Source organism: Prenolepis imparis, unplaced genomic scaffold (assembly GCF_030444845.1).
Source record: "Prenolepis imparis isolate NDT839.2.m4 unplaced genomic scaffold, iyPreImpa1.0 SCAF_12, whole genome shotgun sequence".
NCBI classification, from domain to species: Eukaryota; Metazoa; Arthropoda; class Insecta; order Hymenoptera; family Formicidae; genus Prenolepis; species Prenolepis imparis.
In genome coordinates, this window is record NW_028141170.1 from 5,707,293 (window position 1) to 5,733,663 (window position 26,371).

At 33.2% G+C, this 26,371-nt stretch overlaps 3 protein-coding genes across 8 annotated transcripts in view; 2 read left to right on the forward strand and 1 right to left on the reverse strand.

Moving 5' to 3' along the window:
- The window catches only part of Psgef (Protostome-specific GEF), a 29,211-nt gene extending 22,177 nt beyond the window's left edge, over positions 1-7,034 (forward strand). For 2 of the 6 annotated variants that reach the window (XM_083051375.1, XM_083051377.1), the window contains exons 9-16: positions 1,228-1,646; positions 2,657-2,869; positions 3,190-3,546; positions 3,669-3,783; positions 4,014-4,414; positions 4,683-4,904; positions 5,200-5,542; positions 6,762-7,034. In XM_083051375.1, the coding sequence (XP_082907501.1) occupies positions 1,228-1,646; positions 2,657-2,869; positions 3,190-3,546; positions 3,669-3,783; positions 4,014-4,414; positions 4,683-4,904; positions 5,200-5,542; positions 6,762-7,028 (2,337 nt within the window). In that variant the 3' untranslated portion in view covers positions 7,029-7,034. Of the gene's footprint in view, positions 1-1,227; positions 1,647-2,656; positions 2,870-3,189; positions 3,547-3,668; positions 3,784-4,013; positions 4,415-4,682; positions 4,905-5,199; positions 5,543-6,619; positions 6,667-6,727 lie in introns of all 6 variants that reach the window. The other 4 variants (XM_083051376.1, XM_083051378.1, XM_083051380.1 and 1 more) reach the window with 3 other exon arrangements.
- A 2,573-nt stretch (positions 7,035-9,607) lies between these two features.
- On the reverse strand, positions 9,608-10,911 carry Mrpl30 (mitochondrial ribosomal protein L30). Its single transcript, XM_083051429.1, has 3 exons — positions 10,493-10,911; positions 9,986-10,112; positions 9,608-9,898 (listed from the first exon to the last, which is right to left on the reverse strand). The coding sequence occupies exons 1-3, from the start codon at positions 10,627-10,629 to the stop codon at positions 9,608-9,610; spliced, it is 555 nt and encodes a 184-aa protein (XP_082907555.1). The 5' UTR covers positions 10,630-10,911.
- Positions 10,912-13,006: 2,095 nt separating this feature from the next.
- The window catches only part of LOC145943681 (uncharacterized), an 80,066-nt gene continuing 66,701 nt past the window's right edge, over positions 13,007-26,371 (forward strand). The window contains exons 1-2 of the mRNA XM_083051423.1: positions 13,007-13,586; positions 14,039-14,180. Coding sequence (XP_082907549.1) covers positions 14,054-14,180 — 127 coding nt within the window. The 5' untranslated portion in view covers positions 13,007-13,586; positions 14,039-14,053. The remainder of the gene's footprint in view (positions 13,587-14,038; positions 14,181-26,371) is intronic.

Below are 26,371 nucleotides of genomic sequence, written 5' to 3' on the forward strand. Positions count from 1 at the left end.
TCATTTTGTACAAGAGAGGCGTCACACACACACACATCTGTGCGTGTGTACATTGTTTTCTTTTCTTCTCATCTTCATCGTCTTTGTAGCTTACTTTTAACGAGCGTGTAGTGTATAGCGCGCGCATTCCTCGCGTGAGGATGCCGTTTAAGTTATGATACGGTTATGTTTTGTACCTCGACCACAAGGTTGCTCTTTTTTGTTGTCAACAAGTTTTGTTTCCAACCTCATGCGTTCTGTTTATTCATTATACCCTTTCAACCATTATCCCACGATTTTCAATTATCATACGTTTTTATAAGTTTGTTTAACGAATCATTGGCTTCTCTCGATTTATATCATGTATACAGGGTGTCCCGAAACTACCGCGAGATATTTTAAAAGCAGATTCTCTGGCCAATTTAAAAACGATTTTTCCTCAGCGAAAATGTCGAGGCACCAATAATTTTCGAGTTATAAGCGATTAAAAATAAAGGGTTTCTCGTAAACTAAGCCCTCTAGAAATATAATATTAACAAAACCACATTCTTCAATTAATTTTAAGTAAAGTTTCCTTTAATAGAATTTTAATTTAAGGCTTAGTTACAAAGATACATGATGACAAAAATTGGGAACATGCAAAAAATGATGGTCTCCCTCGACATTTTCGCTGAGGAAAAATCGTTTTTAAATTGGCCAGAGAATCTGCCTTTAAAATATCTCGCGGTAGTTTCGAGACACCCTGTATATATATTATAAAAATTAATTTCTTATTAATTTAAAAAATAGGAAAGTATTTTTTATATCTCGTTATTACAACAAAGGGATCTTAAAGTCTGTTAATAATATTATTTCATCTCCGTATTAAATTACGGATGCTAAAATTAAAAAAAAAATCACATTATTTCAAACTATTTTCATTTTTAAATACTTTAAGTTTCAATTAAAAGCCACTCTCTGCCTTAATCACAGCTCATCCTATATAACGCAAGCTATCGATCGAATAATTCAACAGTGCTTTACATACATTGTTACACAACCATGCTATAAGCTACACACATTATATCCAATTATCTTATATACAAACATCAATTATATGCTTAATGCATTAGAAGTGACGTTACTTTTGAAGCGCCACAATTCTCGTAACATCTTTTATTCGACATATTTATAGGCATTTATCTATTTTTCGATTATATAAAAAAGCTTCCCGCCCAAAATTCTTTCGTCGCGAATTTTTTCATGCAGCAGGTCTTCCCGAATCTGACACCTGACGCGCCGCCCGAGGAGGAATTAAGCATACGCGAGACTAGGTACTGGAGCACCCTGAAAAACGGCCACGCACGCTTCATGGTCCCGCTATGCGAGCAACGCGATGTTCTATCGGCAGCAGACTACCTGATCCTGTTCCAGAATCTGGACGAGCTACTCAAGCTATCCGAGGAGATCAGAGACGAGGGCGGCGGTGTCGACAGCTATCTCTGTAGAGTTCCTAAAATCACAGCTGCCTACCGAAGATACCTCAGTGGCCTACAACGTGCCTGTTGCCTCCTGGTCGCTCTCAGACGGAACGCGGCCTTCGCCAAGCTCGTCTGCGAGCCTGCCGTGCCACACAAACGGCGCCCCGACCTTACTGGGATGCTACTCCTACCCTTAGAACACTACAGGTTGGCACGCTAATTGCTTGTGATTCTTTCAGAAAGATACCTCAGTTTTTCAATCAGTTTGTTTCGATAAAATTCATGTCTCAGTATGAAATAAAGCTCGATTAAATTAATTCTGACCGTATAATTAACTATGGAATTTTTAAGAAAATAATATATCAATATGCAAAAGTTGGAAGATATCAAAAGAATTATAATATATTTAATTGCAATATTATTTTAGTTTTATTCCTTTCGAAGCTAACATTGTTTCTTATTATTTAAAATCATTTTCTTCTTATTTGCAAAATTATAAAAGTACTTCAATTAAACAAATTAATATTCAAATTAAAATTCAAATTGTGATATAGGTTTGTAAATCTAACAGTATTTTTGTTAAATTTTAATTTTTAAAGCTCTTCGTGAAGTAAATATACTTTAATTTGTAAAAATAAACATATAAAGATTAATATATACACAGAGAGAATTTTCTCTTAGAATTTACCCTGAAAATCATGATAATCGTGGGACAATATGGTATAATGGAAAGAATTTTATGAGAATTTCTCTGATTAATATTTATCACAATAAAAAATAATAATATCTATCACAATAAAATATAAAATATGTTTGATTAAAATTTTACTAAAAGTATAATAAAATTTACTAAAATATGGTAAAATTAATCAAACATAAAATTCTTCCCATACCATATTGTTCCACGATTACCATGATTTTCAGATTAAATTCTAAGAGAAAATTCTCTCAGTGTATCTGTTTATAAAAAAAATATTAATATTTCCGTGTTACTGTTATGAAAAAATGTTTTCTTATAAAAATCCTACATGTCCTACAATATCACTTAAAAAATTAATTAATTAAAGCTTACGGTAAAAGAGGCGCGCGCGCGTGAATGAGATTAAGAAAAGTTTTTATAAGGTTTTTTTTAATATAAAAGAAGTAATCTCTTTTGGCGCTTGTAGCATCGGAGAAACGAAAACCGTACCGTTTTCGTAGTAAATTCGTGCTTGCAGAGAGATGACGAGATTGTTGGGTCAGGCATCTCCGAGAAGTTGCCAACAAGCAAGAGATTTGGCCCACGGCTATAGAGAAGCTACAGCTAACGCTGGTGTTATGGAACCGCCGCGAGACACCGGAAGACCCCTGCTGAGTTTGCAAGAGGTGGAATCTCGACTAGTATTCGCGAGATGCAAACCGTTTACCTTAGCAATGCCGGGAAGACAATGGTGAGCCTTTTTTATTTTCTTTGAGAACTATATATATAACTATATGGTAAATATATATTATTATATACTATATTAATTTAAGTATGTTTCTCTAATTTCTGCGACAAATAAACTATATTTTTCTTATTTGTTTGCTTGTATTTCCGTAAAAATAATTTTTGATAAATAATTAACTGGTCGATTATTTCTTATTTATTTCTCGAGAATCTTTAATTATAAAATAATTTAATTAAAAATCGCTCGATGCTGTAATTACTATTTTTATCCGTGGAAAAATTTTCGAGAATAATATTGATGGAAAAATCGAATCTTTGTTTTAGGCTTTTCGGTGGTGCCCTCGCCAAGGTCGAAGGTCGCGCGCGCATGCAGCCATCCTGGGCGCTGCTGTTAACCGATCTTCTGGTGTTCGCGAGGGTCTCGCGGGACCGGGTGCTTTTCGTCACCGAGGAACCCTTGCGATTATCTAGCATCGCCGAGGCGTGCTTTACCGTGAGAAAACGACCGACGGAATTTCGATTACAAGTCGCCGTAAACGCGAACGCGGAGAATGGCCACGCCGAAATGGTGAACAGCGGCGGTTGCAGCCCACACAGTCGACTCCGAAGACGTGTTCTCATCTTTCGAGCGCCTACTGCGGAGCTCAAGGCCGTCTGGCACAATCTTCTTCAACGGCAAATGTGAGTGAATGGGAGATCAGGCGTTAAAATGCGGAATCTTTTAACGAGATCAAAGGACAAGCGGAGAGTCGCGCGAGTGGACAATGTAGTATTCACGAACGTCACTTTTCATTGTATTTTAGAATCTATGTGAATACAGGCTGTGGCTTGAACTCGACGGATCAGAACAGCCCCGAAGAGAGTCCGATTGCTGATAATAATTTCACCGCGATCAGAGAATCCACGGAAAGTCCACAGGTAAGAGGAAAATATTGACAGTTCGAAAGAAAAATTTAATTAAAAAAAATCAATATTGCACGCAAGAATAGTAAGATCAAAAAATTAAATTTAAAAAATCTTTGATTTTTCGAGATCAAAGTTAGATATTCTAAACTCTTCAGTGTGATTTGATATAATTATTTCATATAATAATGGTTTACATATTTTCGCGCCTAATAAATTCTAAAATCAATGCCCGAATTTGATAGATCGTGAGAGAGCCTCAACAACGTGACGAGGAGAAAGAATCGCAATCCGGCGAGAGCCTGGACACGATCCTGAAGAATTCTCGGGAGAACAATCACCTGGCTCAGTGGGTGCGCAATTCGCATCAGATTCCTCCTCCGGATAACGAAAGTTCACTGGAAGAGTGGACGGCAGAAGAATTGGCAGCCCGAGCTCCTCGAGAAAGTAACAGCAGGTCGATCAGTCAGGATACTGCGACGGAAGAGATCACGACGGCAAATTCCGACGCGGAACAACAAAGTACTGCGTCGAGCGCAAGTCTAAGTACTGTGAAATCGAACAATATGACGCGGAAGAACGGCACTCACGTGCCTTCGAAGGAGAATTCAACGAGCTCTATTAGTATTTGTCGAAGGTGTCATAGGTAATAATTTTAACGCGCAAAAAAAAACAGTCTCTCTTTTCTTTCAATTTTTTAAAATATTTAAATATTTTTTAAAATAATATTAATTTAAATAATTCAAAGTTAAATTTGATTACCAGAATGAGAAACTATACAATATTTATTTTTACTAGTTATTTTTTTCACAATAAAATAAAAGGGTGAAAAAATGTTCTAAATCGTAAAATCTAAGATATAAAAATGATTGTTAATGTTGTTAAGCGATTCTAATAGTGATTGTCTATTGCAGATCGGGTTGTCCTACTCCACCATTGCAGAGGGACCCGTTCTCCCCATTACCCCCGAAAATTTCTGTCCTTCCACCGACCCCCGATCTCTGCACGAGACACAGACTGCGAAATGGATTGCACGATAGTCCAGGACGTAATAGTCCCAGTTACACACCTGCGGATGGCAACACCGAAGACGGCAGCGAAGACGATCTCGATTGTGACGGGGAACCCCCTTATAGGTACGATAAATTATTAAAAACGTTAATATCTTTAAATTTGCTAACTTGTCAATTATTAGAAACAAAATAAAAAGTTTAAAAAATTTGTCGACTTTACTTGATTATAAATTCAAACAATAATTAAGTTGTGCGATAAATTATCACATTTTCGAAAAACTGGAATTATTTATAAGTTAATAATAATTTATTCGATCTAAAAGAGACAGAGTTGATGACTTTCTTTCTTTATCTAATACTCTTCTTAATTAAAATTTAATTAATCCGATTTTCTATATTCTCTAACGATTTTGCACAGAGCTCTAAGACGGTTCGGTACGATGAGCAGTCTGGATCAAGACGATGAGCTGGACGAGCAGGGGGAAGACGACAACCGAGATTTGGAGTCGCCGCCGTCCGGTTTGAGAGCGTGGACCGCCCGAGCGAGCAGTTATGTCGTTAGCAAGATGGTTTTACTGGAACAGCTCAGCGAGGGTGTCGGCGGTTACCTTCTTCAACCACCGGTACCCCCGGAGCGGACCGAGTTCTCGTTGGATCCGAACGACGAGGAGGGTACCACGTCCGGGGCTACTTCCGGCGACGATATATGGGGTACGCCGACCTCCGGCGGACCGGACGATGAGAGTTTCACCGCTAATTCGGTAATAATGTTTGAGACTACAATAGACGAATATTCGCATCCGAACGTAATAGCTCAAGCTTGAAAGGTCTGCACAATTAAACAAGTTCTGACGTTGCGAGAAATTATATCGCGTATCAAGCGGTCACGCGATATTGAAGAATTTCCATAAATAAATTCATATATATTTTAGAAAATTAAATTACTAGATGTATTATACGCGAAACTATATGTATAGTAATTTACCCCAAAAAATTGAATTCCATGTTTAAAGATAAAGATTTAAAACAATTTATAGAAATAGATCTCAATCCACGCGTGTGCATAGAATGCATTTTTTTTATTTTTAATGTATTTTTGTATATCTCTTTCCTCCCCTTGTGCTTGTAATAAATTTTTTAAAAATATTTAATTATTAAAAATTTTTTTAAATATTAAGTTTCAAGTTAAATATCAGGTTCTTAATAAAAATTATTTCTTATGGTTTATATTATATTGAGTACAGAAATAATGATTGCTTGATACGTGTCACTATTTTTGTATAAGCTTGCTTGGAAATGAAGTAATAGCTTCAAAGTATTAATTCATTTAAATTGCACTTCACATTGAATGTAAAAATTACGATTATATTACACGGAAAAATTTTTTTTAGAATTTACCCTGAAAATCATGGTAATCGTGGGGTAATATGGTATGGAAAGAATTTTATGAGAATTTCTCTATCTAAATATTAATCAGAGAAATTTTCATAAAATTCTTTCCATACTTGTCCCACAATTACCATGATTTTCGAGGTAAATTCTGAGAGAAAATTCTTTCTGTGTATTATATAAATATAATTTAAAACCGGTTTGTTACAGAATTTAATGCACAATATACACAAATGCACCAGCATAAAATGATAATACTAATACATAATATCGTAAATTATGCCACGTAATCTTAGCATTCAAAGTGATCTCTGCAAGAGTATTATTCCAAGGGTATGGCTCGTATTTATTCCCCATATATTTTCGCTGAATGTATTATATAATCCTTAATATATCGCGACTGTTATTTGAGACAGATAAAATTGCTTTCTTTTATTCTCGATATATAGACATCCATGGTACGGGAACGCAGCGTAACATACATACAAGATAGCACGTAAGCTTCGCACGCTTGCCTGCATGACGAACGCTTGCCTTCTGTTTCTCTTTTTGCAAAGAATCACTAGCCCGAGCTGTGCCTGACTTCCTTAGCCGCCGCCGAACGGCTGCAGCAGCGGCGGCGCGATGATGAACATCGGCGAGGACAATTACGGCCTAAATCTGTCGGTGGAGGACGACGTCGATCAGGAATCGGAGAACGAGGACTGTTCGCTGCCGGAGCTGAGCATGGACCAGCTGTTGGGCGGCGGCGGTAGTCTAGGTTCGTTGCGCTGTTTCCTGGGCAGGAGACGACTGGAACCGCTGCCGGAAGAGGAGGACTCGCCCGGCAGCGGTAAACACCAGGTCGGATGGTGGTGACAGAGGTTTCAAACGACGTCCAAGTCGAGCGTCGGCGGAAGTGCGGAGGAACGCGATCGCGTCTTCGCCAAGCTGAACCAGGAGGACGAGGAGTTTCGCCGCAAGATCGTCGACCTGCATCGCAAACTATCGGACGTAGACACGGAAAATTATGTATCGCCGGAAGGGATCGGTTCTTCCGGCTCCACGGAGGCTGAACGTTTGAGGGAATTGGAAGCTGTCGCGAGAAGAGCGGAGGAGACGAATTCCCGCAACGTCGAGGAGATGAACGCGGAGAGGAGACGAGAAGCGATGCAAAGGGAGGATTTTGGCGAGACCAGCGACAAGAGAAGACAGAGAAGTAAACGGCAGATGGAACAGCTAAGGCGATCGAAGAGATTCGAAGAAGATCTCGACGATCAGAACGGAACCATAAGTCCATCCAGCAGCAGCGAGACGAATTTTCTGAATAGACTAAGGCTAAAAAGACGGAGCATGAAGCTGCTGAGTTTTCTGAGCGGAAAAACGGCGGATCACTCGCAGGAGGAAAGGGCAGCGCGATTGTTGAGGATGTACATGCCGGACAAGGGAGGGTCTAGAACAACACAGAACACAATCTCTATTCATCATACGTCGAGGGACCGACGTTTCTGGAAATTGCGCAATCGAAGACGTACCAGTTCCGCGTAAATTTACAAGAGCTGTGATGTAGATAACGATTTACTCGTGGATCACTTGTTATTAGATGACAAAAAGATGTGGTGAAAAAAATAATTTTTACAATGAGATACGGTTACGCGATAATTATATATCGTTAAAATTATAAAATGTAATATTAACGATTAATTTAATGCAAAGTGCCGAATTTATAAAACAAAACCGCACTGTATACGTGCGCGTTCTAATTTGAAGAATAATTATTAATATATTGAAATATATATTATAATATATCAAAATTTATATATATATTAAATTAATAATATTTAATATTTTATTGTTGATATATTGAAATATATCATATATTAATAATATTAATATTACTAAAATCAGGGAAAATATAATAATGATATTAATGTGATAATATAAATGAAAATATTGATTGTAAGTATATCTCACAATATATCTGTAAGGATTTAATAAGATCTGACACACGAGTAAAGCGTCGAGTAAACTCAAAAATTCGTATATTAAAAAAAAGAGATGGGAGAAACTAGAGGACGGCAATCACTGTCTCTCCATTACTAGGACTTCCAAAACATTCGCGTTACTGAGACTTTTTGAATTCCTCTCGAGCATATACAAGGCCGAAATTGTTTTCATAGAGCGGTAGTAGTGGAATACGAATAGCTGACGTTAGGTTTAACTACAGTTTCAATCTAGTTCACTTCTTAGCATCGCAAAGGCGTAAGATTCGCAGGGCGCCCCTTTATCAGCGGCGACGAAGGTAATTCCAGAATTAATCATAGTCGAGTGCGGTTTTCGAGCCGTGCTATTAGTACATTTGCTAATCTCGGAAAGACAGGACGTCCTCTGGACATGGCCTACAGTGCATCGTTTCCGGATCATTCGACAGTAGTCAAGAGCGGCGAATCTCGCTCGCGAAGTCTAGATTTTTTCTGAAATTCTACTCTTTTTTTTTTTTTGGAACACTGTATCTAGGTAGGTCCGCACGACTGACCCAAAGCGGCACTCATCTTTCACTTATACTGAATGACTGCAATATGATATGTTAATATCTCAAGCATTGGAATCACACTTTGCGTCAAAGAGTTGAAATGTGAATCAATTCTAAAACGACAATGTAACAATAACATAATCTTAAATTTAAGATTATATTATTATTACAGCGCTGTCTCACTATATTATGCAATAATAATTTATAATACAATATCAAAAAATTAATTTAAAAATATATTAGTCGAATTGAACTATTTGAGCTTTTTGGCTAGAGTGAATCAGAAAATCCACGATTGAGATAATTAAATCTTATTGCGGGGCATCTTAATAGAAATAACTTGCTCTCGCCTATAAAGTGTCCCAAAATCACCGCAGATATGCTTGCGAAAGTCATAGACTCTAATACAGTTACAATACAAAATATATTTTAATGAGAATTTGAAAGTATTATTTGTATTTTAATTTATTAGTAATTGGTGGTCAATATTAAAATATGTTAAACTTCTGAAATAAATTTCTCTTAATTGAATAAAGTTAAGATTAATTGAGAAATTTTACGAGATCCTGGGCATATGGGACACTTTAAATAAATTAAGAATTAAATAAAATTTTAAAATTATTGTTAGTAGGTTGTAAACCGGTCGATCGACCGAATATGCAAAATATAAATAAACTATATTATTTGTTCAACCGTTTACCTTCATACTTCTTAAAGCGCACACATATACACACACAAAGTTATTGTCATTTGCAGTATTTTTATATATTTTTAAGCATGTTTATATATATACATATTTATTTATATATATATATATAAACTTTTGCTCAGATAAAAAATAATTGCAGAGGATTATTAAAGAATTATTTAAGATTTCCTAAGACTTATATTAACGACTTTAGTGCAACAATATTTATTATTTATTTCAAGGCATAGGACGTCCTTGTAACCACTTAAGCCTCAATTTTTCTTGAATAATATCACGATTCAGTTTTTTTGGATCATTTACAAACTTTTCTGTAGCTTCTTCGCGAGCAGGATCTACTTTTGGTACAACGTAAAATGTGCCATTTTCGTGTAAATACGTGCCATTTAAATCGTCTGCGGTTGGCAGTTTATCAGGTAACTTTATAGGAAGGATCTTTACCAGATGTTTCACCTTCCAAAGGAAAGCACATATTTCTGGCGTGTTTTTGACGATCATTGGATCGTTTTTCTGTAAAAGTGATGATTAAGCAAATAAAAGTTTGTGAAACACCAGCATGCTATCGTATTATCCTTTATAGCCTATAGCTACAATTACCTTCTCCTCAAAACCTAAATCCTTAAGTATTTGTTTCTCCCACCAAGGATTACCCCAAAAAGGTTTAACTCGTGTCACCAATAAAAGTTTACTTGGCTCAAACGGTGGGTCAACCTGATCTCGTTTCCTATAAATATGTGATTTTTAAATATCTCAATCAAATTGTAATTATAAGATATATTAATCGCATACAAGTCCACTGCCTTAATCCTTTCAAAGTTTCACACAAAACCAATATATATATGTTATAAATTAAAAAAGTTTGTTTATCTTTAGTTACATTAAGATGTTTGAAATTAATTTGTCGACTAAATTTAGGATATTACATTTCAAACTTAACGAGTCAAAAATCAACTTGCAATTCAATATTGATTTACAATTTACTTATACACAATTTATATACATTACTTATGAGCAATAAATATATCGTTTTTCATAAATTTTGGCTGGCAAAAATATTCTTGAAAGGATTAACCAGTATATCCTGTAACTACTTCATTTACTCACTTTGGATAATATTTGATGTATCCATATCTTACAGGCCCTCGATTACTAATCTTTGAATCTTTCCACTTTATTGTCTGTTTCACATTTTGCGAGTAATAACGCGCAAAATTAAAGAAAACAGTCGCGCGGGATATCATATTATTGTAATCACAAATTAAAATCGAAATTATACGTAAAAAAAACGTAACTTGGTTACAAATAGGTTAGGTGGAGCTTGCTTTGTAAATCAATAACAAAGCTGCATCAGCACATTGCTAATGATTACAATTACCCTAATCAACTTCTTGGGTTATTTGTATAAACTTTCTCTTTCGACCTCTCTCTCTCTCTCTCTCTTTTATTTATAAATTATTTATAATATCGCACAATTGCGTGGTTATGTGCGCTCGATTCTATCTCTTTGGGTCACTTGTGTAGAAACGAGCGACACCGTGTAATAACACCGAAACTTGTGTCTAGAATTAATTTTACCGTCTACAGATAATTAAGACGGCATATCGTCTTCGGTGCGAAATATGTGTGCGATATATATCGGCGAGAAACAATAAATAAGCGCAACAATAATGCGAATGCAATGATAGAGTTAACTCACCGGTCGATGTAAACGAGCCACCCCACCCCCTCGTAATCTCGCTGTAATTCTCCACCCTGCATCCTGTTCCCGTGGCTGCTCCCTTCCTCCGGATATGACACTTGACTCGCGCGAGCCCGAATTGTCAAAAAAACAAAACGCGCACTCAATTACACTCTAATTACGATCGCCCGTCACTTCGCACTCCCGACATTTTGGCGCGCACTTGGACCGGATGTGATGTGGATCGCGCGAAACATGGCGACTCGCGACTTCCGGCTTCTCGCTAGAATAACTCACGCGAACGCATTTATTATTATTCCGATGAATACTCGAGCGGTTCTCTTGGCAAAGAGGTCGCGTAAGAGGTCGACGAGAATAATTCATTACACTCGAGTATATATTAATCTGTGAATGGGCTCGATGCTCTCGATAATTCTCGCGCGTCCCCCCGCGATTCTTGTCGGGTTAGGGTAGAAAGAAAGCGTCTTGGCGAACGAATCGTGCCTCGTATCGCGTTAATATTCTACGGCGATATGCCTCGTCCCTGGCCCTAACGATTTTCGACACTCGATCGTACGCGAGATTCACTCCCGATGGAAGAAATATTCGGGCGAAACGGAAGACGCGCGAGCGAGACGCAACACTTGGCACCGCGAGTCACGGAATGCCGCGAAACTAGCTGACTACGTGAGTCGTGGAAGGGGAAGGCTACGTGACTAGAGTCACTATAGAGAATGAGAGAGGCGATTAATCAGTATAGTTCAATATATATGTTAATTATAATAATTTATGTTGTCAATCAGGGTCGGGCAGATATTTCAAAACAAAATATTTAAATACAAGATACAAGATACTTTTTGATATATAGTTAAATACTATTTAAATACTTTGGTTTTGACATATATATTTAAATACTAATTGTATTTAAATACATTTATAAATACTTTTAAATACAATTATTCTTCAGCAAATCAGCACTTTGAAAGAGAGATAAGTTCATTTATTTTAACTTTAAACTTCGTAAAATAATAATAATTAAAATAATAGACATATAATTGCATATATTATATAATTTATATATTATATATAATAGCATATATTATAGTAATTTAAGTATAGGTTTTTCAAATAAGAGATATATTATATATATATATATATATATATATGCATATATATTAATATAAATTAATACGAATATTAGTGTGGAGCAAGTGTAGAAAACAATGATAAATTTATATTGTTGTCATCGGCGCGGCGTCGGTTTATATCTTTGATTTGATTCTGGCGGTGACCTACGTAGTGACTACGTCATGACTACGTCATGACAACATCGCCCTGCTTCAACGTCTCGAAGTTATCGGGTGATGGCGAGATCGCTCCGCGTTTTTCCGCGACGAAAGTGAATCCTGCACGAGCACGAGCATCATCGCAGGTATGTTTGTATACGAAAGGACGAGCGAATGCCAGATGAATGGATTCTCGAATCGATCAAGGTATATTAACGCGTTCGATATTCGTCTAATGGCTCATAAAGGTTACCACCGGGTCTTTTGTCGAGTAACGTCTAGTACGTGACTACGTGAGTAAAAAGATACGAGATTGCGTCTCGAATTTTCTCCTCCCCCCACTACATGTATTAGAATATAATACATTATTAATAGAGATGATTAATTAATGTAGGTTAGGTTAGGTTAGGGGGTCAATCATAATATGCTTCGATCATAATAATTTATGTTTCTATACTTTATGTACGTGTTTCAATTAATTAATATCTAATAGCTTGTAATCATATTATTAATACTTCAATTATATTATTATGTACTCATACTACAATATTATTGCGAAGAGATTGAACAAATTGATATTACAATACAAATGTATTAATATTAGAGAAAGTACAGAACAGAGATGAGAGATAATATTTTGTGCTCTTCTCTCTCTCTCTCTCTCTCTCTCTCGTTTCGTCGCCGGCGTCGTCGGTTTATTTTTACTTTGATTCCGGTGGTAACTGGTAACTGGAGCGCGCGACGCGACGTTAGCCGCGGAAACCGCGTGACGTATCACATTACTTGGAAGTCTCGAAACCAACGGACCATGGCAAGCGTCCTCCGCGTTTTTCCGCGTTCTTTCCCGCGACGAGAGCGAATTCCACGCGTCTACGAGCAATAGGTATGTCGAATGAAAGGACGAGCGAATGCCGGACGAGTGGATTCTCTCCGATTGATCGAGGTATTTACGCAATTCGTTGGTCGAGCGATCCGCTTAGCGGCTCATAAAGTTGCCGCCGCGTTTTTTTTCTTCTACTTTTTTGTCGCGTCGTGTGTCGGTCGGAAAACGGCGGGTAATTATTGTCATTTGTTCGCGAGTCACGCGTGCTGTATTAATAATTAATAAGTGTCGGGAGTGCCGATTGATTAGCGTGCGATTTTTTTTCCGCTCGATTCTGCGTTTCCGCGAGTGAACATCCTGAAAAAATGGAGCAGTTGGCAAAGATGCAATAATGACTGTGTGCATCGACTGGTGAGCGAATTCATTTATATTGCGTATTCTATTTAATATTTTAAATTGTTATGCATTTTTTTGTATCAAATGCTTACATGTATTAAAATTATATTATTATGATCACTTTTTTATATTATTATTGTGAATTATTGTTATTTTTATATATAAAATTTATGGTTATGATATTTACATTATTATTGTACCAGTTACACATAAAAGTATGAAATTATTCAAACAGTTAAAATTTTATTTGTACAAAAAGATTGCCTGATTATTATTTTTAATAAAAGTAAACTTATTTTTTTATTAATGTAATATAAAAATTATTATCATGATGTTTACGCGTTGTTATTATTATGTTATTTGCACAGAAAAATGTGACAATTATTTTTAAATTATAATTTTATCGCTGCGCATGAGATACTATTTAATCATTATTTTAATATTTTGCTATTATGTGTATGTAATAGGTGTATACTTTCAAGATGGATTCGTGCAATTTCAATCGAATAAAAACTCATGGAGCAGCAGTGGCCGTCAGCCAGCTTTTTTCACGAAGAAAAAACAACTTTGGTCGTCGGGAAGAGAAGAGATGCGAAATATCCCACAGCGGTAAGTCCGACTTGAGTTTGAAACTTTCTTATGGAAACTCATTTCCGCGAGGGCGCGATGGAACCCGCCTAAGGGGTTTGTAGCTCTGGTGAAAAATAAAAGAGAGAAAGAAAAGAAAAACCGAAAGAATTTAACATGCGCGAAAAACGAGCGCATCTGCATTTCGTAGAGTATCTTAATGAACTGTGAATATGTATAATATAACTTATCGTATATGAGAAAAACACAAGTGCGAAGTTTCTATTTTGTTATTTCTCTTTTGCATATCTTAAATATTATTTTTACATATACAAAATGCTTCAAATATACAAGATATAATTTATAAGTAAAATTCTTAAAAAAAAAAAAAAAGAAATTAAGTTATATATAGATGTATATTATATAGATTTTGTGAGTTTGCATGCATTTACTTTATGAAAATTCTTATATTCCTATCACGTTGTGTTTGCTTTAAAATATTTATATACTTTAGGATTTCTTAAAGTATCTTAACTTCAGATAAAAGATAGAGTATTGTTTCTTTTAAGAAATAACTGTTTTCTCTACTACTAAAATAGTCTAATCTTCTGCACTGCCAAGATAAATAAAACGATAACTTTGCTATTGTACAGCTACGATAATATTGTTTTAAAAATTTCTGCTTCCACTCTAAATCTATTTTAGTGTATGTACAAGAATATAAAAGATTTCTCATTACTCTTCCTGAAAAAGACAACTATTTTTATTTGTTTTCCTCTATTATTGGAAATATCACTTTACTTTCTTGCATACACAAGTAAGTGAAAAGATGGTTGTGCCATCACAAGTTACGATATTGCTTTAAGAATTCCTAATTTGTCTCTTGAACTATTTTAGTTCAAGTACGAGAATGTACAAAATATTTTTCATCTCTGCAAATGTAAGTACAATTTTCATTTATATCTCTTTTTTATTGGAGACATGATATTACGATCTTCTCTGTAGAATCCCTGGAGGATCGTATCCTCTCGCTTCTCTATTTTTTTCTCCCTCGTTGGGGAGTTCTGATATTATAAGCGAATGCGATGCGCAGCTCATTATGGTATTTTTTGCTACAAAGGTGATACATCGTGGTTGGCAATCAACACGTTGTTACATCACGATAATATATATCATTTGAAAGTAATTTGACATTTCCCTACACTGAGAAAATTTTCTCTTAGAATTTACTCTGAAAATCATGGCAATTGTGGGACAATATGGTATGGAAAGAATTTTATGAGAATTTCTCTGATTAATATTTATCACAATAAAAATAATAATATCTGCCACAATAAAATATAAAACATATTTGAATAATTTTACTAAACTGTATAGTAAAATTAATCAAATATGTTTTATATTTTATTGTGATAGATATTATTATTTTTATTGCGATAAATATTAATCAGAAAAATTCTCATAAAATTCTTTCCATACCATATTGTCCCACGATTACCATGATTTTCAGGGGATAAGAGAAAATCTCTGTGTAGTTTTTACTCTATATTATTCAAGCAATAATTCAGCAAAATAAATAATTCGCGAAATTCGCTAAAATTTACGTTTAATTATTAAATAAATGAAAATTAATTTAACGCGTTACGCGACAATAAACTTTTCTTCGTTAACAGGCAGGAAAGGATTTTGATTTGGCTTTTAAACATTTATTGATTTTTGAATAAATATAATAAATGTATATATATATATATATATATATATATATATATACATACATAAAATTTATAAATTAAAATTATTTTGAATCAAAATAATGTTCTTTCTCTGTTTTTCTGTTATATATATTTTTATTTTTTTATTTTTCCACACAATATTGATGCCAAAATATCGCACATTATATTGTTAGTTGTCATCAAACTTTTAAAGAATTTTATAGGAATGTTCTATACAAAAAGAAAACATTTAAATATATAAATATGTTATAAAGAAAGTTTTCAAAAAAATATTATATTTTTATAAAGAATATAATATTCTTTTATAAAAATTATACATATATATGCTCAGATTTATTCTTTTCAATTTTCGATTTTTATTGTTTTTTTTATTTATGTGATGTATTATCAAAAACCACAGTAGTTTAATATACTATAGTAGTGGTTGAATCGATTTAAAAGCTTTGTTCAAAATGTCGGCACATTCCTGTTTGAATTATTTTTATAGGATATGAAAGTCATAGAAAGTTAACTGCATTCGCGCGATCGCATTGCACATTGCACAATAGTGCTAGCTTTGCAAACTATAGGCGGATTAAAAACATTTCAGCGAAAACGCTCGCGCGCTTGTTTGAACGTGAAAACACGTGAGACAACGTCGCTTCGGGTTTTAACAGAGATATTTAGCTAGTGTATCGATTTTTACCGTTGTTCTAACGACGTGCTCGAAAATATCGTGCTTTTTAAAACGTCCATAAATCTCTCGGCAGTGGTCGGCAGAAACGCGAAATTCATTTCCGATGGTACCCATGTACATAATACATCGTATTCACGGCAATGCAACGGTTCGCAGTTTCCGTTTTGACGCGCAAGACCACAAATATTCCAATAATTGCATTATGTGATTATAATGAAAAAAATTTAAACATGATATTTTATTCTTAGTGCGAAATATTCGTACACAGAAAGAATTTTCTCTTAGAATTTACTCTGAAAATCATGGTACTTGTGGGACAATATGGTATGGAAAGAATTTTATGAGAATTTCTTTGATTAATATTTATCACAATAAAAATAATAATAACAGGAAAGGTTGAAAATGACTATTTTCAACCTTTCCTTTTATTAGTTTATCAAGGGCTTTTTTCCAAAAATAATATTTATTACAATAAAATATAAAACATGTTTGATTAATTTTACTATGCAGTTTAATAAAATTAATCAAACATGTTTTATATTTTATTGTGATAGATATTTTTATTGTGATAAATATTAATCAGAGAAATTCTCATAAAATTCTTTCCATACCATATTGTCCCATACTTACTTTGATTTTCAGGGTAAATTCTAAGAGAAAATTCTCTCAGTGTATGTTTTAAACACTTAGATTGGGATGTTTCAATATTTAAAGCATACTAGAGTAAAGTATACAAAGAATTTCGGTATTAACTAATATAGAAATTTACATTATATTGCTCTCAATTAAAATATTTTAATTTTAAGTAATTAGTGGATTTTAAAAATACATTTTAATTTTCCACTTGATAAGCAGATTCAGTGCAATTTAGTGCCGAATAAAATGTGAGAATTGATATAATATGATTCGTACATACTCATACACGTATACACACATACACATTGTAACGCGAAAAGTTTTTTTGCCATTTATTATTAGTTTTTAGTCATTTCTCATAAAATAAAAATAATGGCACTTTTTACATAGATGATAATTAAACTGTTTAAATGATTTAGGTCCGATTGCACCAACGTTATTTTGGCTTTAAGCGGTACTTAAATATGTGTCTATCTTTATCTTTTTTCCTAAATAAATAAAGGCAAAGACATATTTAAGTCTCGCTTAAAACCAAAATAACGTTGATGCAATCGGACCTAAATCATTTAAACAGTTTAATTATCATCTATGTAAAAAGTGCCATTATTTTTATTTTATGAAAAATGACTAAAAACTATTAATAAATGGCAAAAGAACTTTTCACGTTACAATGTGTATGTGTGTATGCAATCGGGCCTGAGAGTAAATCAATTATTGTTATTTTTTGTGAATTAGAAATATTTTCACACACATGATTATTTAAATTTTAATTTAATTTAAATACTAATGACGTTCAAAAATTCGAATTTTGCTTTAGTAATTCGAGATTCGCTTTAGTAATATCACTTTAGCAAGAATTCTATTTTAGTAACAGCAATGAAATTATTCATTGAAACGCCGTACGTTATATTATATGGATATTATATTGATTGCCGTATTTATGATTAAAACGTCAATCAGATCATGATTTATGGAAATCAGTATATGTTTCCGCAATCTTATGGATATAGTAAATTTTAAATGACGGGATCACAAAACTTTATATAATATTAATAATATTTTAAGATTGTGAACTATAAGCTTTTTTACATTAGAGTACTTTTATTTACAATTTTGTTGTGATTTTAAATATAAATATATATAATTATTATAAATTATAATTATAATATTATATAATTTATAATAATATTAATTTACTTCAATTATAATAATATGAGTCGAAAATAATATAGCATAATTAATATTAATATTAAATATAATATACGTATAAAATATACATAATTGTTTTAGCTTATAATCAATTAAAAAAATCATTATTCTTTGAATCTTTATATTTTTTATTTTTTGCGGAAATATATGTTTTAAAACTTAAAATTTTTTTCTGATTTAAACCACACAATAGCGTTTATTTGCAAATTCGAAATTTTTAGATCGAATACTTGAGTTTTTAGAATAGACAGATGTAAATGAGCAGAGCGAAACTCGTTAAGAGAGTTTCATTATCTTATACTTTTATCGAAATTCCGTAAACCCGTGAAACTATCGACAAGATAATAAATACAGAGCAAATCAATGATCTTAAGGATCGAATCCTGAATAGCTCCCTCGATTATCATGACGAATCCGAACTCGTTGAAGCGACTAAAGCGACGACTTTTCCACCTCAGTGGAAATTATAGCGAATAGCGAGTGCGCAAAATGCCCGGTCGATCTTCGCCCATCTTTCATCGCCGATTACGTTCTCTTCCACGCCTTGCATTTCTCGCTTCTTTTCCGGTCCATTCCGGAAAGTAATCCCGTCGAGGATTTATTGTCACGTTTCTTTCGGCATAATTTCGCGACGAAGACTCGAGCTTTTCTCGGCTTGTAACGACATTCCGGATGTAATTCAATCGCGACCGTAATGCGGTTTGCCCGGCGTGATAATCTCATTTCGGAGTCTATTGTGGACAATATCGCATAATATAGAGCGTCCCTCAAGTGGTGCACGATATTCGCATTCCTCCTATTAATTAACACTTAACACCGTAATACTATCATCGAAAATGTATTATCGTGGCTGCCATAATATTAAATTTATACTTATTTTACCAACCATTGATTATTTAAATGCAATTTAATCAGTAAATAGTCATTAAGCATTTAGATAATCTTTTGAAGCTTAAAGATGAGAGAGAATTTTGATATATAATATAATTATAAGTTAGATCTTACATATAATCTATATATATAAATATATATGTAAATAATTATATATGCAATCTACATTTACAATTTAAAAGTTGGGCAATATCTTTGCGTTTAAATCGTACATTATACCATTCGCTCTCGTGAGAATTTCAAACCGATTGTCGCCGCGTATTGTGTGGGAAAATAAAAGAGAAGTACGGGGTATCCGCGCGCCATTGTTGCGCTAGAAATATACTGTTATTCGGCTATCGTCCGTGAAACGAATGCGCATTACGTTTTTACAGGAGTTGGGTATACGAGCGAGAGTTTATTTACGATATTGCACAGCGGACTGCAAAAGGACACGTTGATTAAACAGTCTGATTAAATACGCTCATTATATCCACCTCCATTACATGCCACGTTCATGCGCTCGCGCGTATACGAAGACAATTTAATTAATGTCACGCGAAAACACGGTGTCGAGTTTGTTGTTCCTGTACGTTCGCTCGCTCGCGCTAAATTCAAACTTCGTAAATTTACTTTGCAAGAGGAAATCGTTATTTAAGACAGGTACATAATAGACTGTTATCGTGCCTCACATGTATTTTTGTACATTACATATGTACATTATGTCATATTATCGCACAGAATATTGTAGCAATTTTATATTGAATTTTTACTATTAATTTAAATGAAAATGCAAATTATAAGCATAATGCGTGTATGTATATATATATATATATATATATATATATATATATATTACACATTGGTAATTTTATTATATATGTTACACGAATATAATTGGGATTGTTTGTGTGAAACATAGAAATTTAACAAAATTAATTAAATTTTGTTGAATGTACTTTACTCGCGTATGAAAGAAAACGTTGTAGACAAGGACGAAAGCGAGTTTTATTAATTGCACCATTCTCCTGGACATGTGTGTGCAACATATAATTTCGCATGTGTGTCCCTCGCGTCAAGGAATTGATCGAGCGTGTAGTACCTATCAATTAGTCTAACTGCACTTTATGCTTTCCATTCTAATGCTGTCAGCGCGCATATAAAAGTGATCGCCATCTTTTTTATTGAAAATGAAAAAAATCATACTTGTCGCCTGTCAGTGTTGGCCTGAAAAACCGATCGTGAAACAATAGGTAGAATAGTATAGAGGGTGTGTCTCTCAACAAATATTGAACGCGTTTTCCATTGCGGTCCTTGCTATGAGATAAATCGAGAGTGATTGTGTTATATAACTATGTAATGCATAATAAAACATGAATATGAATAGTTAATTCAGCAACTTTGAAAGTGATTACGTGACAAAGTTTTTTTGACGTGACAGTCAATCATAATGTCAATCATAATGTCAGTCATAATGTGATAAAAATTTCAATAGCTAAGTTATAAAATATTCGTTAATTTGTATCTAAATATTAAAAAGAAAGGTAGCGTTGAAATCACTTTACGTAAGCGTTTTTTTAAAAGTAATATTTCCGAAGGCATTTCTGAACTTTTCTGAAATATTAATTTCCAAATTCTTTCTGCATAATTTCATTAAAAAAATAACCAGAAGCGGAAGAGATTTTTGAGATATAAGCGTTGCAGAAAGACCGCGACCCGCGACGCGAATAATTTTCGATCCAAAGAATTTATGCGAATAGTAGACTGTCGCAGATGCTTTCAAGTGCACTCTGTAACTTGCGATCGATGACAGGAAATATTAGCATCGCATGTCGATATATCGAACCTTTGCGTAATAGCTCACCATACTTGGATATTAAAGTTTGCGTTGCCGCGTGAATGGAGGCAAAAGTTTCGCTATTGAACATATCGTGAGAACAAGATGACGAAAGACTTCGATCCCTTACTAAATCGCAAAGATTTACTTATGTTTCTTGATTCATGTTCGTGCAAACTAACGAAAGAAAGGAGAAATCAATGTTTGCTTGGAAATTGTGATATTTTTAATAATTAAAAAAAAATTGAGAATATATTAGATGATTAGAATGAAAATAAAAACAGATTATATTCTAATATACTTAAAATATTTTTGAATAAAAATAGATTGGATAAAAAAAAAGAAAATACAAGTCGAATATATTATATTTCGAATGTCACTAAAAAATTTTAAAGAAAATATATTATTCAGGGGAAAAGATAAAAATTTCATAAATTATAAAAATAAGATTTTAAATTAATAAAATAAGAATCTTATAAATTATATTTTTTTTTCGATACACTTAGAAATTTCTTATAAAAATAGGTTAGAAATAAAAAATCAATTAATATTACAATACAAATTTATTTCCGCGCACTAAAGACAAATGAATGTCTGTTGTAAATTTTCCGATGAATAAATGAACTTCGAGACAAATTACTCGAACGACTTGGAAAGGAAGTGGACGTGGTCGTGGTCGTAAGGTCGTCCAGAATTCATGTTCTCTCAGTTAATGGTTAATTGCGATCTGTGCTTGGCTCACGTAGGAGGGAGGAAATTAACGCGAAGGCAGCGGCGTAACGAGCGAGTCGACGAGGCCGAACGCGAGCGAGTTAAAGCACTCTCGGATTCATAAAAATCTACCCAACTCGTGTATCTATTTTCTTTCTTTTCTTCTGTCGCTGGGAACGTGTCGAGCATTTCGAAGTTTTTTTTAACGAAAGATCGTTTTGCCACAGCAGCTCAAAGTTTTCTCGTGACGGAACTACGATACGATTTTTGTCCATGTTTTCGCACCGTTTATTAACATATACATTTTGAAATACATTAATTATTATAAAATAGACTTAGTACTTATTGCAAATCTAGGAAATGTGCTATACGAAAAACCTATATAAATACGAAATTTATTATAAATTTTTTTAAATTCTAATTTTTTAATTATATTTTAACATATTACTTTGTTTATGTTTGTTATTATTTTAATCGTAAAGCTTTACAAAATTGAAAGGAGAATAAATATAGTTGTAATATGATTTATTTCTTTTTTTTTTTATTATTCTAAATGTAATACGCGTTTAATGTTGGGATAAAACTGATTTTAGTGTTAAATTAACACTGATAAAATATAGAGTTTTGTATTTAAAATATTCCTGTACTTTGTGTATGCAGTATTGTTTTATACAATTATTCTCTACCCGCTATCTGTGATTTTAATTCCGTGCAATTTTGCAAGATCGGTAAATTAAATCGCTGAAACTGATCGCTAAATTAAATTACAATTAGTTAATGGTATAGAGTATTATCGAACAATCGATAACAGCAAGAGTGTGCTTCACGAATGTCAAAAAATACACGCGCAATACGAAGCTTGGTTTTTCTTTTGTATATTCGTTTTATATACATATAAGTGATTAGCTTTAAATTTTTATTAATTATTTATTTAATGCTAGAAAGAATGCTAAAAGGAATTTATTATTTCACAAATTATACTTCAGGAAATAGTAAATATTACAACACTTATCAACTATTTAATTCTTCACAATTAATATAAAACATATATTCTGTTTTTTAATTAATATAAAACATTTATCTTTATTGATGAGAGATAATAAAGATTACATATACATGCGCAAAAGAGTGTAACAGGATGTCGGGCGATGAAAATTGCTCGCTATCATTTTCTTCATTAAGCTATTCCTATGGGAAAATTTAGTTTTATTTAGTTTATGTTAATGTGTTGTTCTAATCTAATTTTGTTGTTTGAATTATTTAGCAGAAATTCATATAAGTGAGGGGGAAAAGTACGTTACTTGTAAAATATTTTAATATCAAAAATATAAGAGCAATACATTTTTCTAATTAATTTATTAAAATTTTTTTATACATTGTATATTTATTGATATTATTATACTATATTATTAAAATTAGCAATTATATTGTGATTTTTATATTCCAAAAGTAAATAGTTTTGCAAGGTTGTGCGTTTTTCATTACTTTTGCTCTATATAAATTGGAAAGCGCATTGTATATAATAACATTTAATGAATAATGATATTTCTTAAATAACATAATTTTTACATTATCTTAGATAAAAAACAGTAATAAATTTTGGTATAGTCGATTTTTTAATCAAACACTCTATATATTTTCTTATTAAGGAAGAGAAGAGCTTAATGTCAAATTAACTGGACCTTCTACCTCCCTTTAAATATAAATTTTTGCGAATAATAAAAGCCGGATTAAAACAACAAGTTAGCACATAAATAGCACTATATTTTCCGATAAGAGTGACCTTATTAATTTGACGATATATGGTTGGGTAGTTAGCTTAATAGGAGTGTTATCATTCTATTTCGCTTATATGATGTGAGCAAATGCGACACGAAACACGTGTTTCAGCCGAGCAATATTCAAATTTCCCTTGACGGGGGTTCTAATGAAATCCACGAGGGCCACGCGCACATGATTTCTCCTCTTGGCCCAGTGGAATAATCGTCAGCTTAACGCGCGTTTGCAACTGACTTGGGTTTCGCCGCCGGGCCTGGATGCTAGTTTCTGCCCATGCCGTTCGCGAATTTTAATCGAGAATCAAGCGCCAGCTCGTGAACGTGTACCAGAAGTTAGGAATGGAAGGGAGCAAAGCTTTAACTTCGTCCCGAAACTGGATTTCCTCGAGAAACTTAAACTCATTTTCTATAAGCGATTCGATGCGTCGAAAAGGCGCTGCGGGAGTTGCTTATTTTAAAAGCATCGACAGACGTTTTAACGATTATGGGAAGAAGTTTCGCTCTTATACAGATATTTGAAAGTGCACTTTCTTTTCGTTGTCGAGCTTCATGTAATATCGTGCTTTTAAAGTGCAAACGATATATAAATAAAAATACTTGGATTTTAATTAACATTAAGTATACTCTCCTTACTTTGAAAAATATTATGACACGATTATGCTATTTGAAGTATAGAATTATAATGCATATTTAATAGAAAACAATTATATGTAATTTAGAATGTTAATATATGTATACGAGTACATTTAAATACATGAAAAATAACAGACTTAACTTATATCTTTTCTAATTGCAAATTGTGTGACAAATATTTCATGTAAAGACCTCATATCGAATCAAAATATTATATATAAATTCATATTATATATATATTAATTCATATATTATGATAATTTATATAATCATAATATAATCAGTTAAAATATCAAAAATATTATAATATGTATTCATTATATTTTTGTTTTATTTATATCTTGTAATTCTATACTTTAATAACTGAAAAGAGTGAATTGAGAACAGAAAAAAATAGATAAATGATATTTTCTCTGATTAATAGTACAAAATTTCTTCGACATTGTCCAATATTAATCTAAAATGATGCAAAACTTTAATCAAAAGCGCATTACGCAGAAAGTCTCGCTTGGTAAGCTCGACAAGTTTAAACTCAAGCGCCTGTTTTCAACTAGATCAGCTTCAAGAAATGTGACATCTGCTTCGCGTGTCCTCCCTTACTAAGTTAATTATACTTTCAAATTGCACTTTATGCTTATTTACAAGTGCTTTACCAAGTTTCATACATTGAATCCACAATGACGTATGTACGGTACTGTAATCAGAAATATGTAAACTTATTTGCATAAGACAAATATACAAATCCGTGCATTTACTATTAAATATAATCTTGTGATCTAGATTTTTACTGGCGCTTTGGTTAGAAGCGTTCAAACATAATATATATGCTTATAAGAAAAATTTAAATCATAATTTTACTTTTAACATCATATAACTTCTATTTTATGAATCTCTAAAAAAAGAAAAAATCAAGAATCAAGGAGGATTCTAGAATTTTATATTTAATTTATTTTTATATATTTTTGGGATCTATATTTGTTATTAATATAATATTTAATTACATAATACATAAAACAAAACATTGTTATGTATTTCTTAAAAATGTGAAGCTGACATTATTTTGTGGAAACTTATACATAATTTAAGAGCTGTAACTTTATTTTTAATAATTCTTGATAGAGTTTAAACAAATAGTTCTGACCAAATAAATTACTATACTCGTGTACATGTGCGTGTTTGCTCATGATTATTTTATATCGATGGATGTTTTTTTGCTTTTAAAAGAGAGATAGAACTCTTTTTAGAATTTATATAAATCTTTGAACATTTAATGATAAATGATAAGAAAAATTTTGCAATACAAAGTGAAACGTTGTGTGTAAACTCGATGTTTCAGTTGATTCTGAGACATTTTTTTTGATTTAACGGCTAGAATTATTATTTGTTTAAACTATCAAGGACTATTGAAAATAAAACCAGAATTCTTAATTATTTATGAGTTTCTATACGAAATGATACGCCAGCTTCACATGCAAAAAGAAAGATATTATTCTGGATGAGACTTAAAAATTGCACGAATAAAAAATTTTTGTATCTCGTTATGAGGCGCTCAATTTCGAGATTTTAAGCTAGGGAAGAATTGCGCTTTTATAGGAAAACCATGCTCGAACTGCTCGGTCAGGGACGCCTCTTTTCTGTTCCGTTCCGCTGCAACCTTTCGGGCTTGAACTTTCCGACAACTAACAAAGTCTCGCAACGGCAAGCTAATTGAGTTTTCCTGCCAATTATCCACGGTTCCGCCCAACAATTACTTTTATATCTGCCTTTCTCACTTTTCGTCTTTCCCTTTCTCTCTCTCTCTCTCTTTTCTTCTCGTTATTTTCGTCGTTTCTTCTGTCGAGTTTGTGCTTTTCGAGCGCTTGAAAGTCCGCTGTAAAGTAAACGGATCCACGAATATCCGAAGGATAGCGACCTAAGCTGACTTGACCGCGGCTAACCACCTTACTAAAGATAGATAAGAGGGATCGAGATTGAAGTCGCGACTGCCGATCGAGCTGTCCAATGTCTGCTCTTTTTCTCTTTACTTTTCTATTTACGGTCGTAAGACGATTGCGTGGTTCTTGTCGAATTTTCTAGTGGAGCGAATAGAACGACGGTCAAAGACAATTCTCAAGTTTTGAACGCTCAATAGGTCGTATCGATGATAAGAC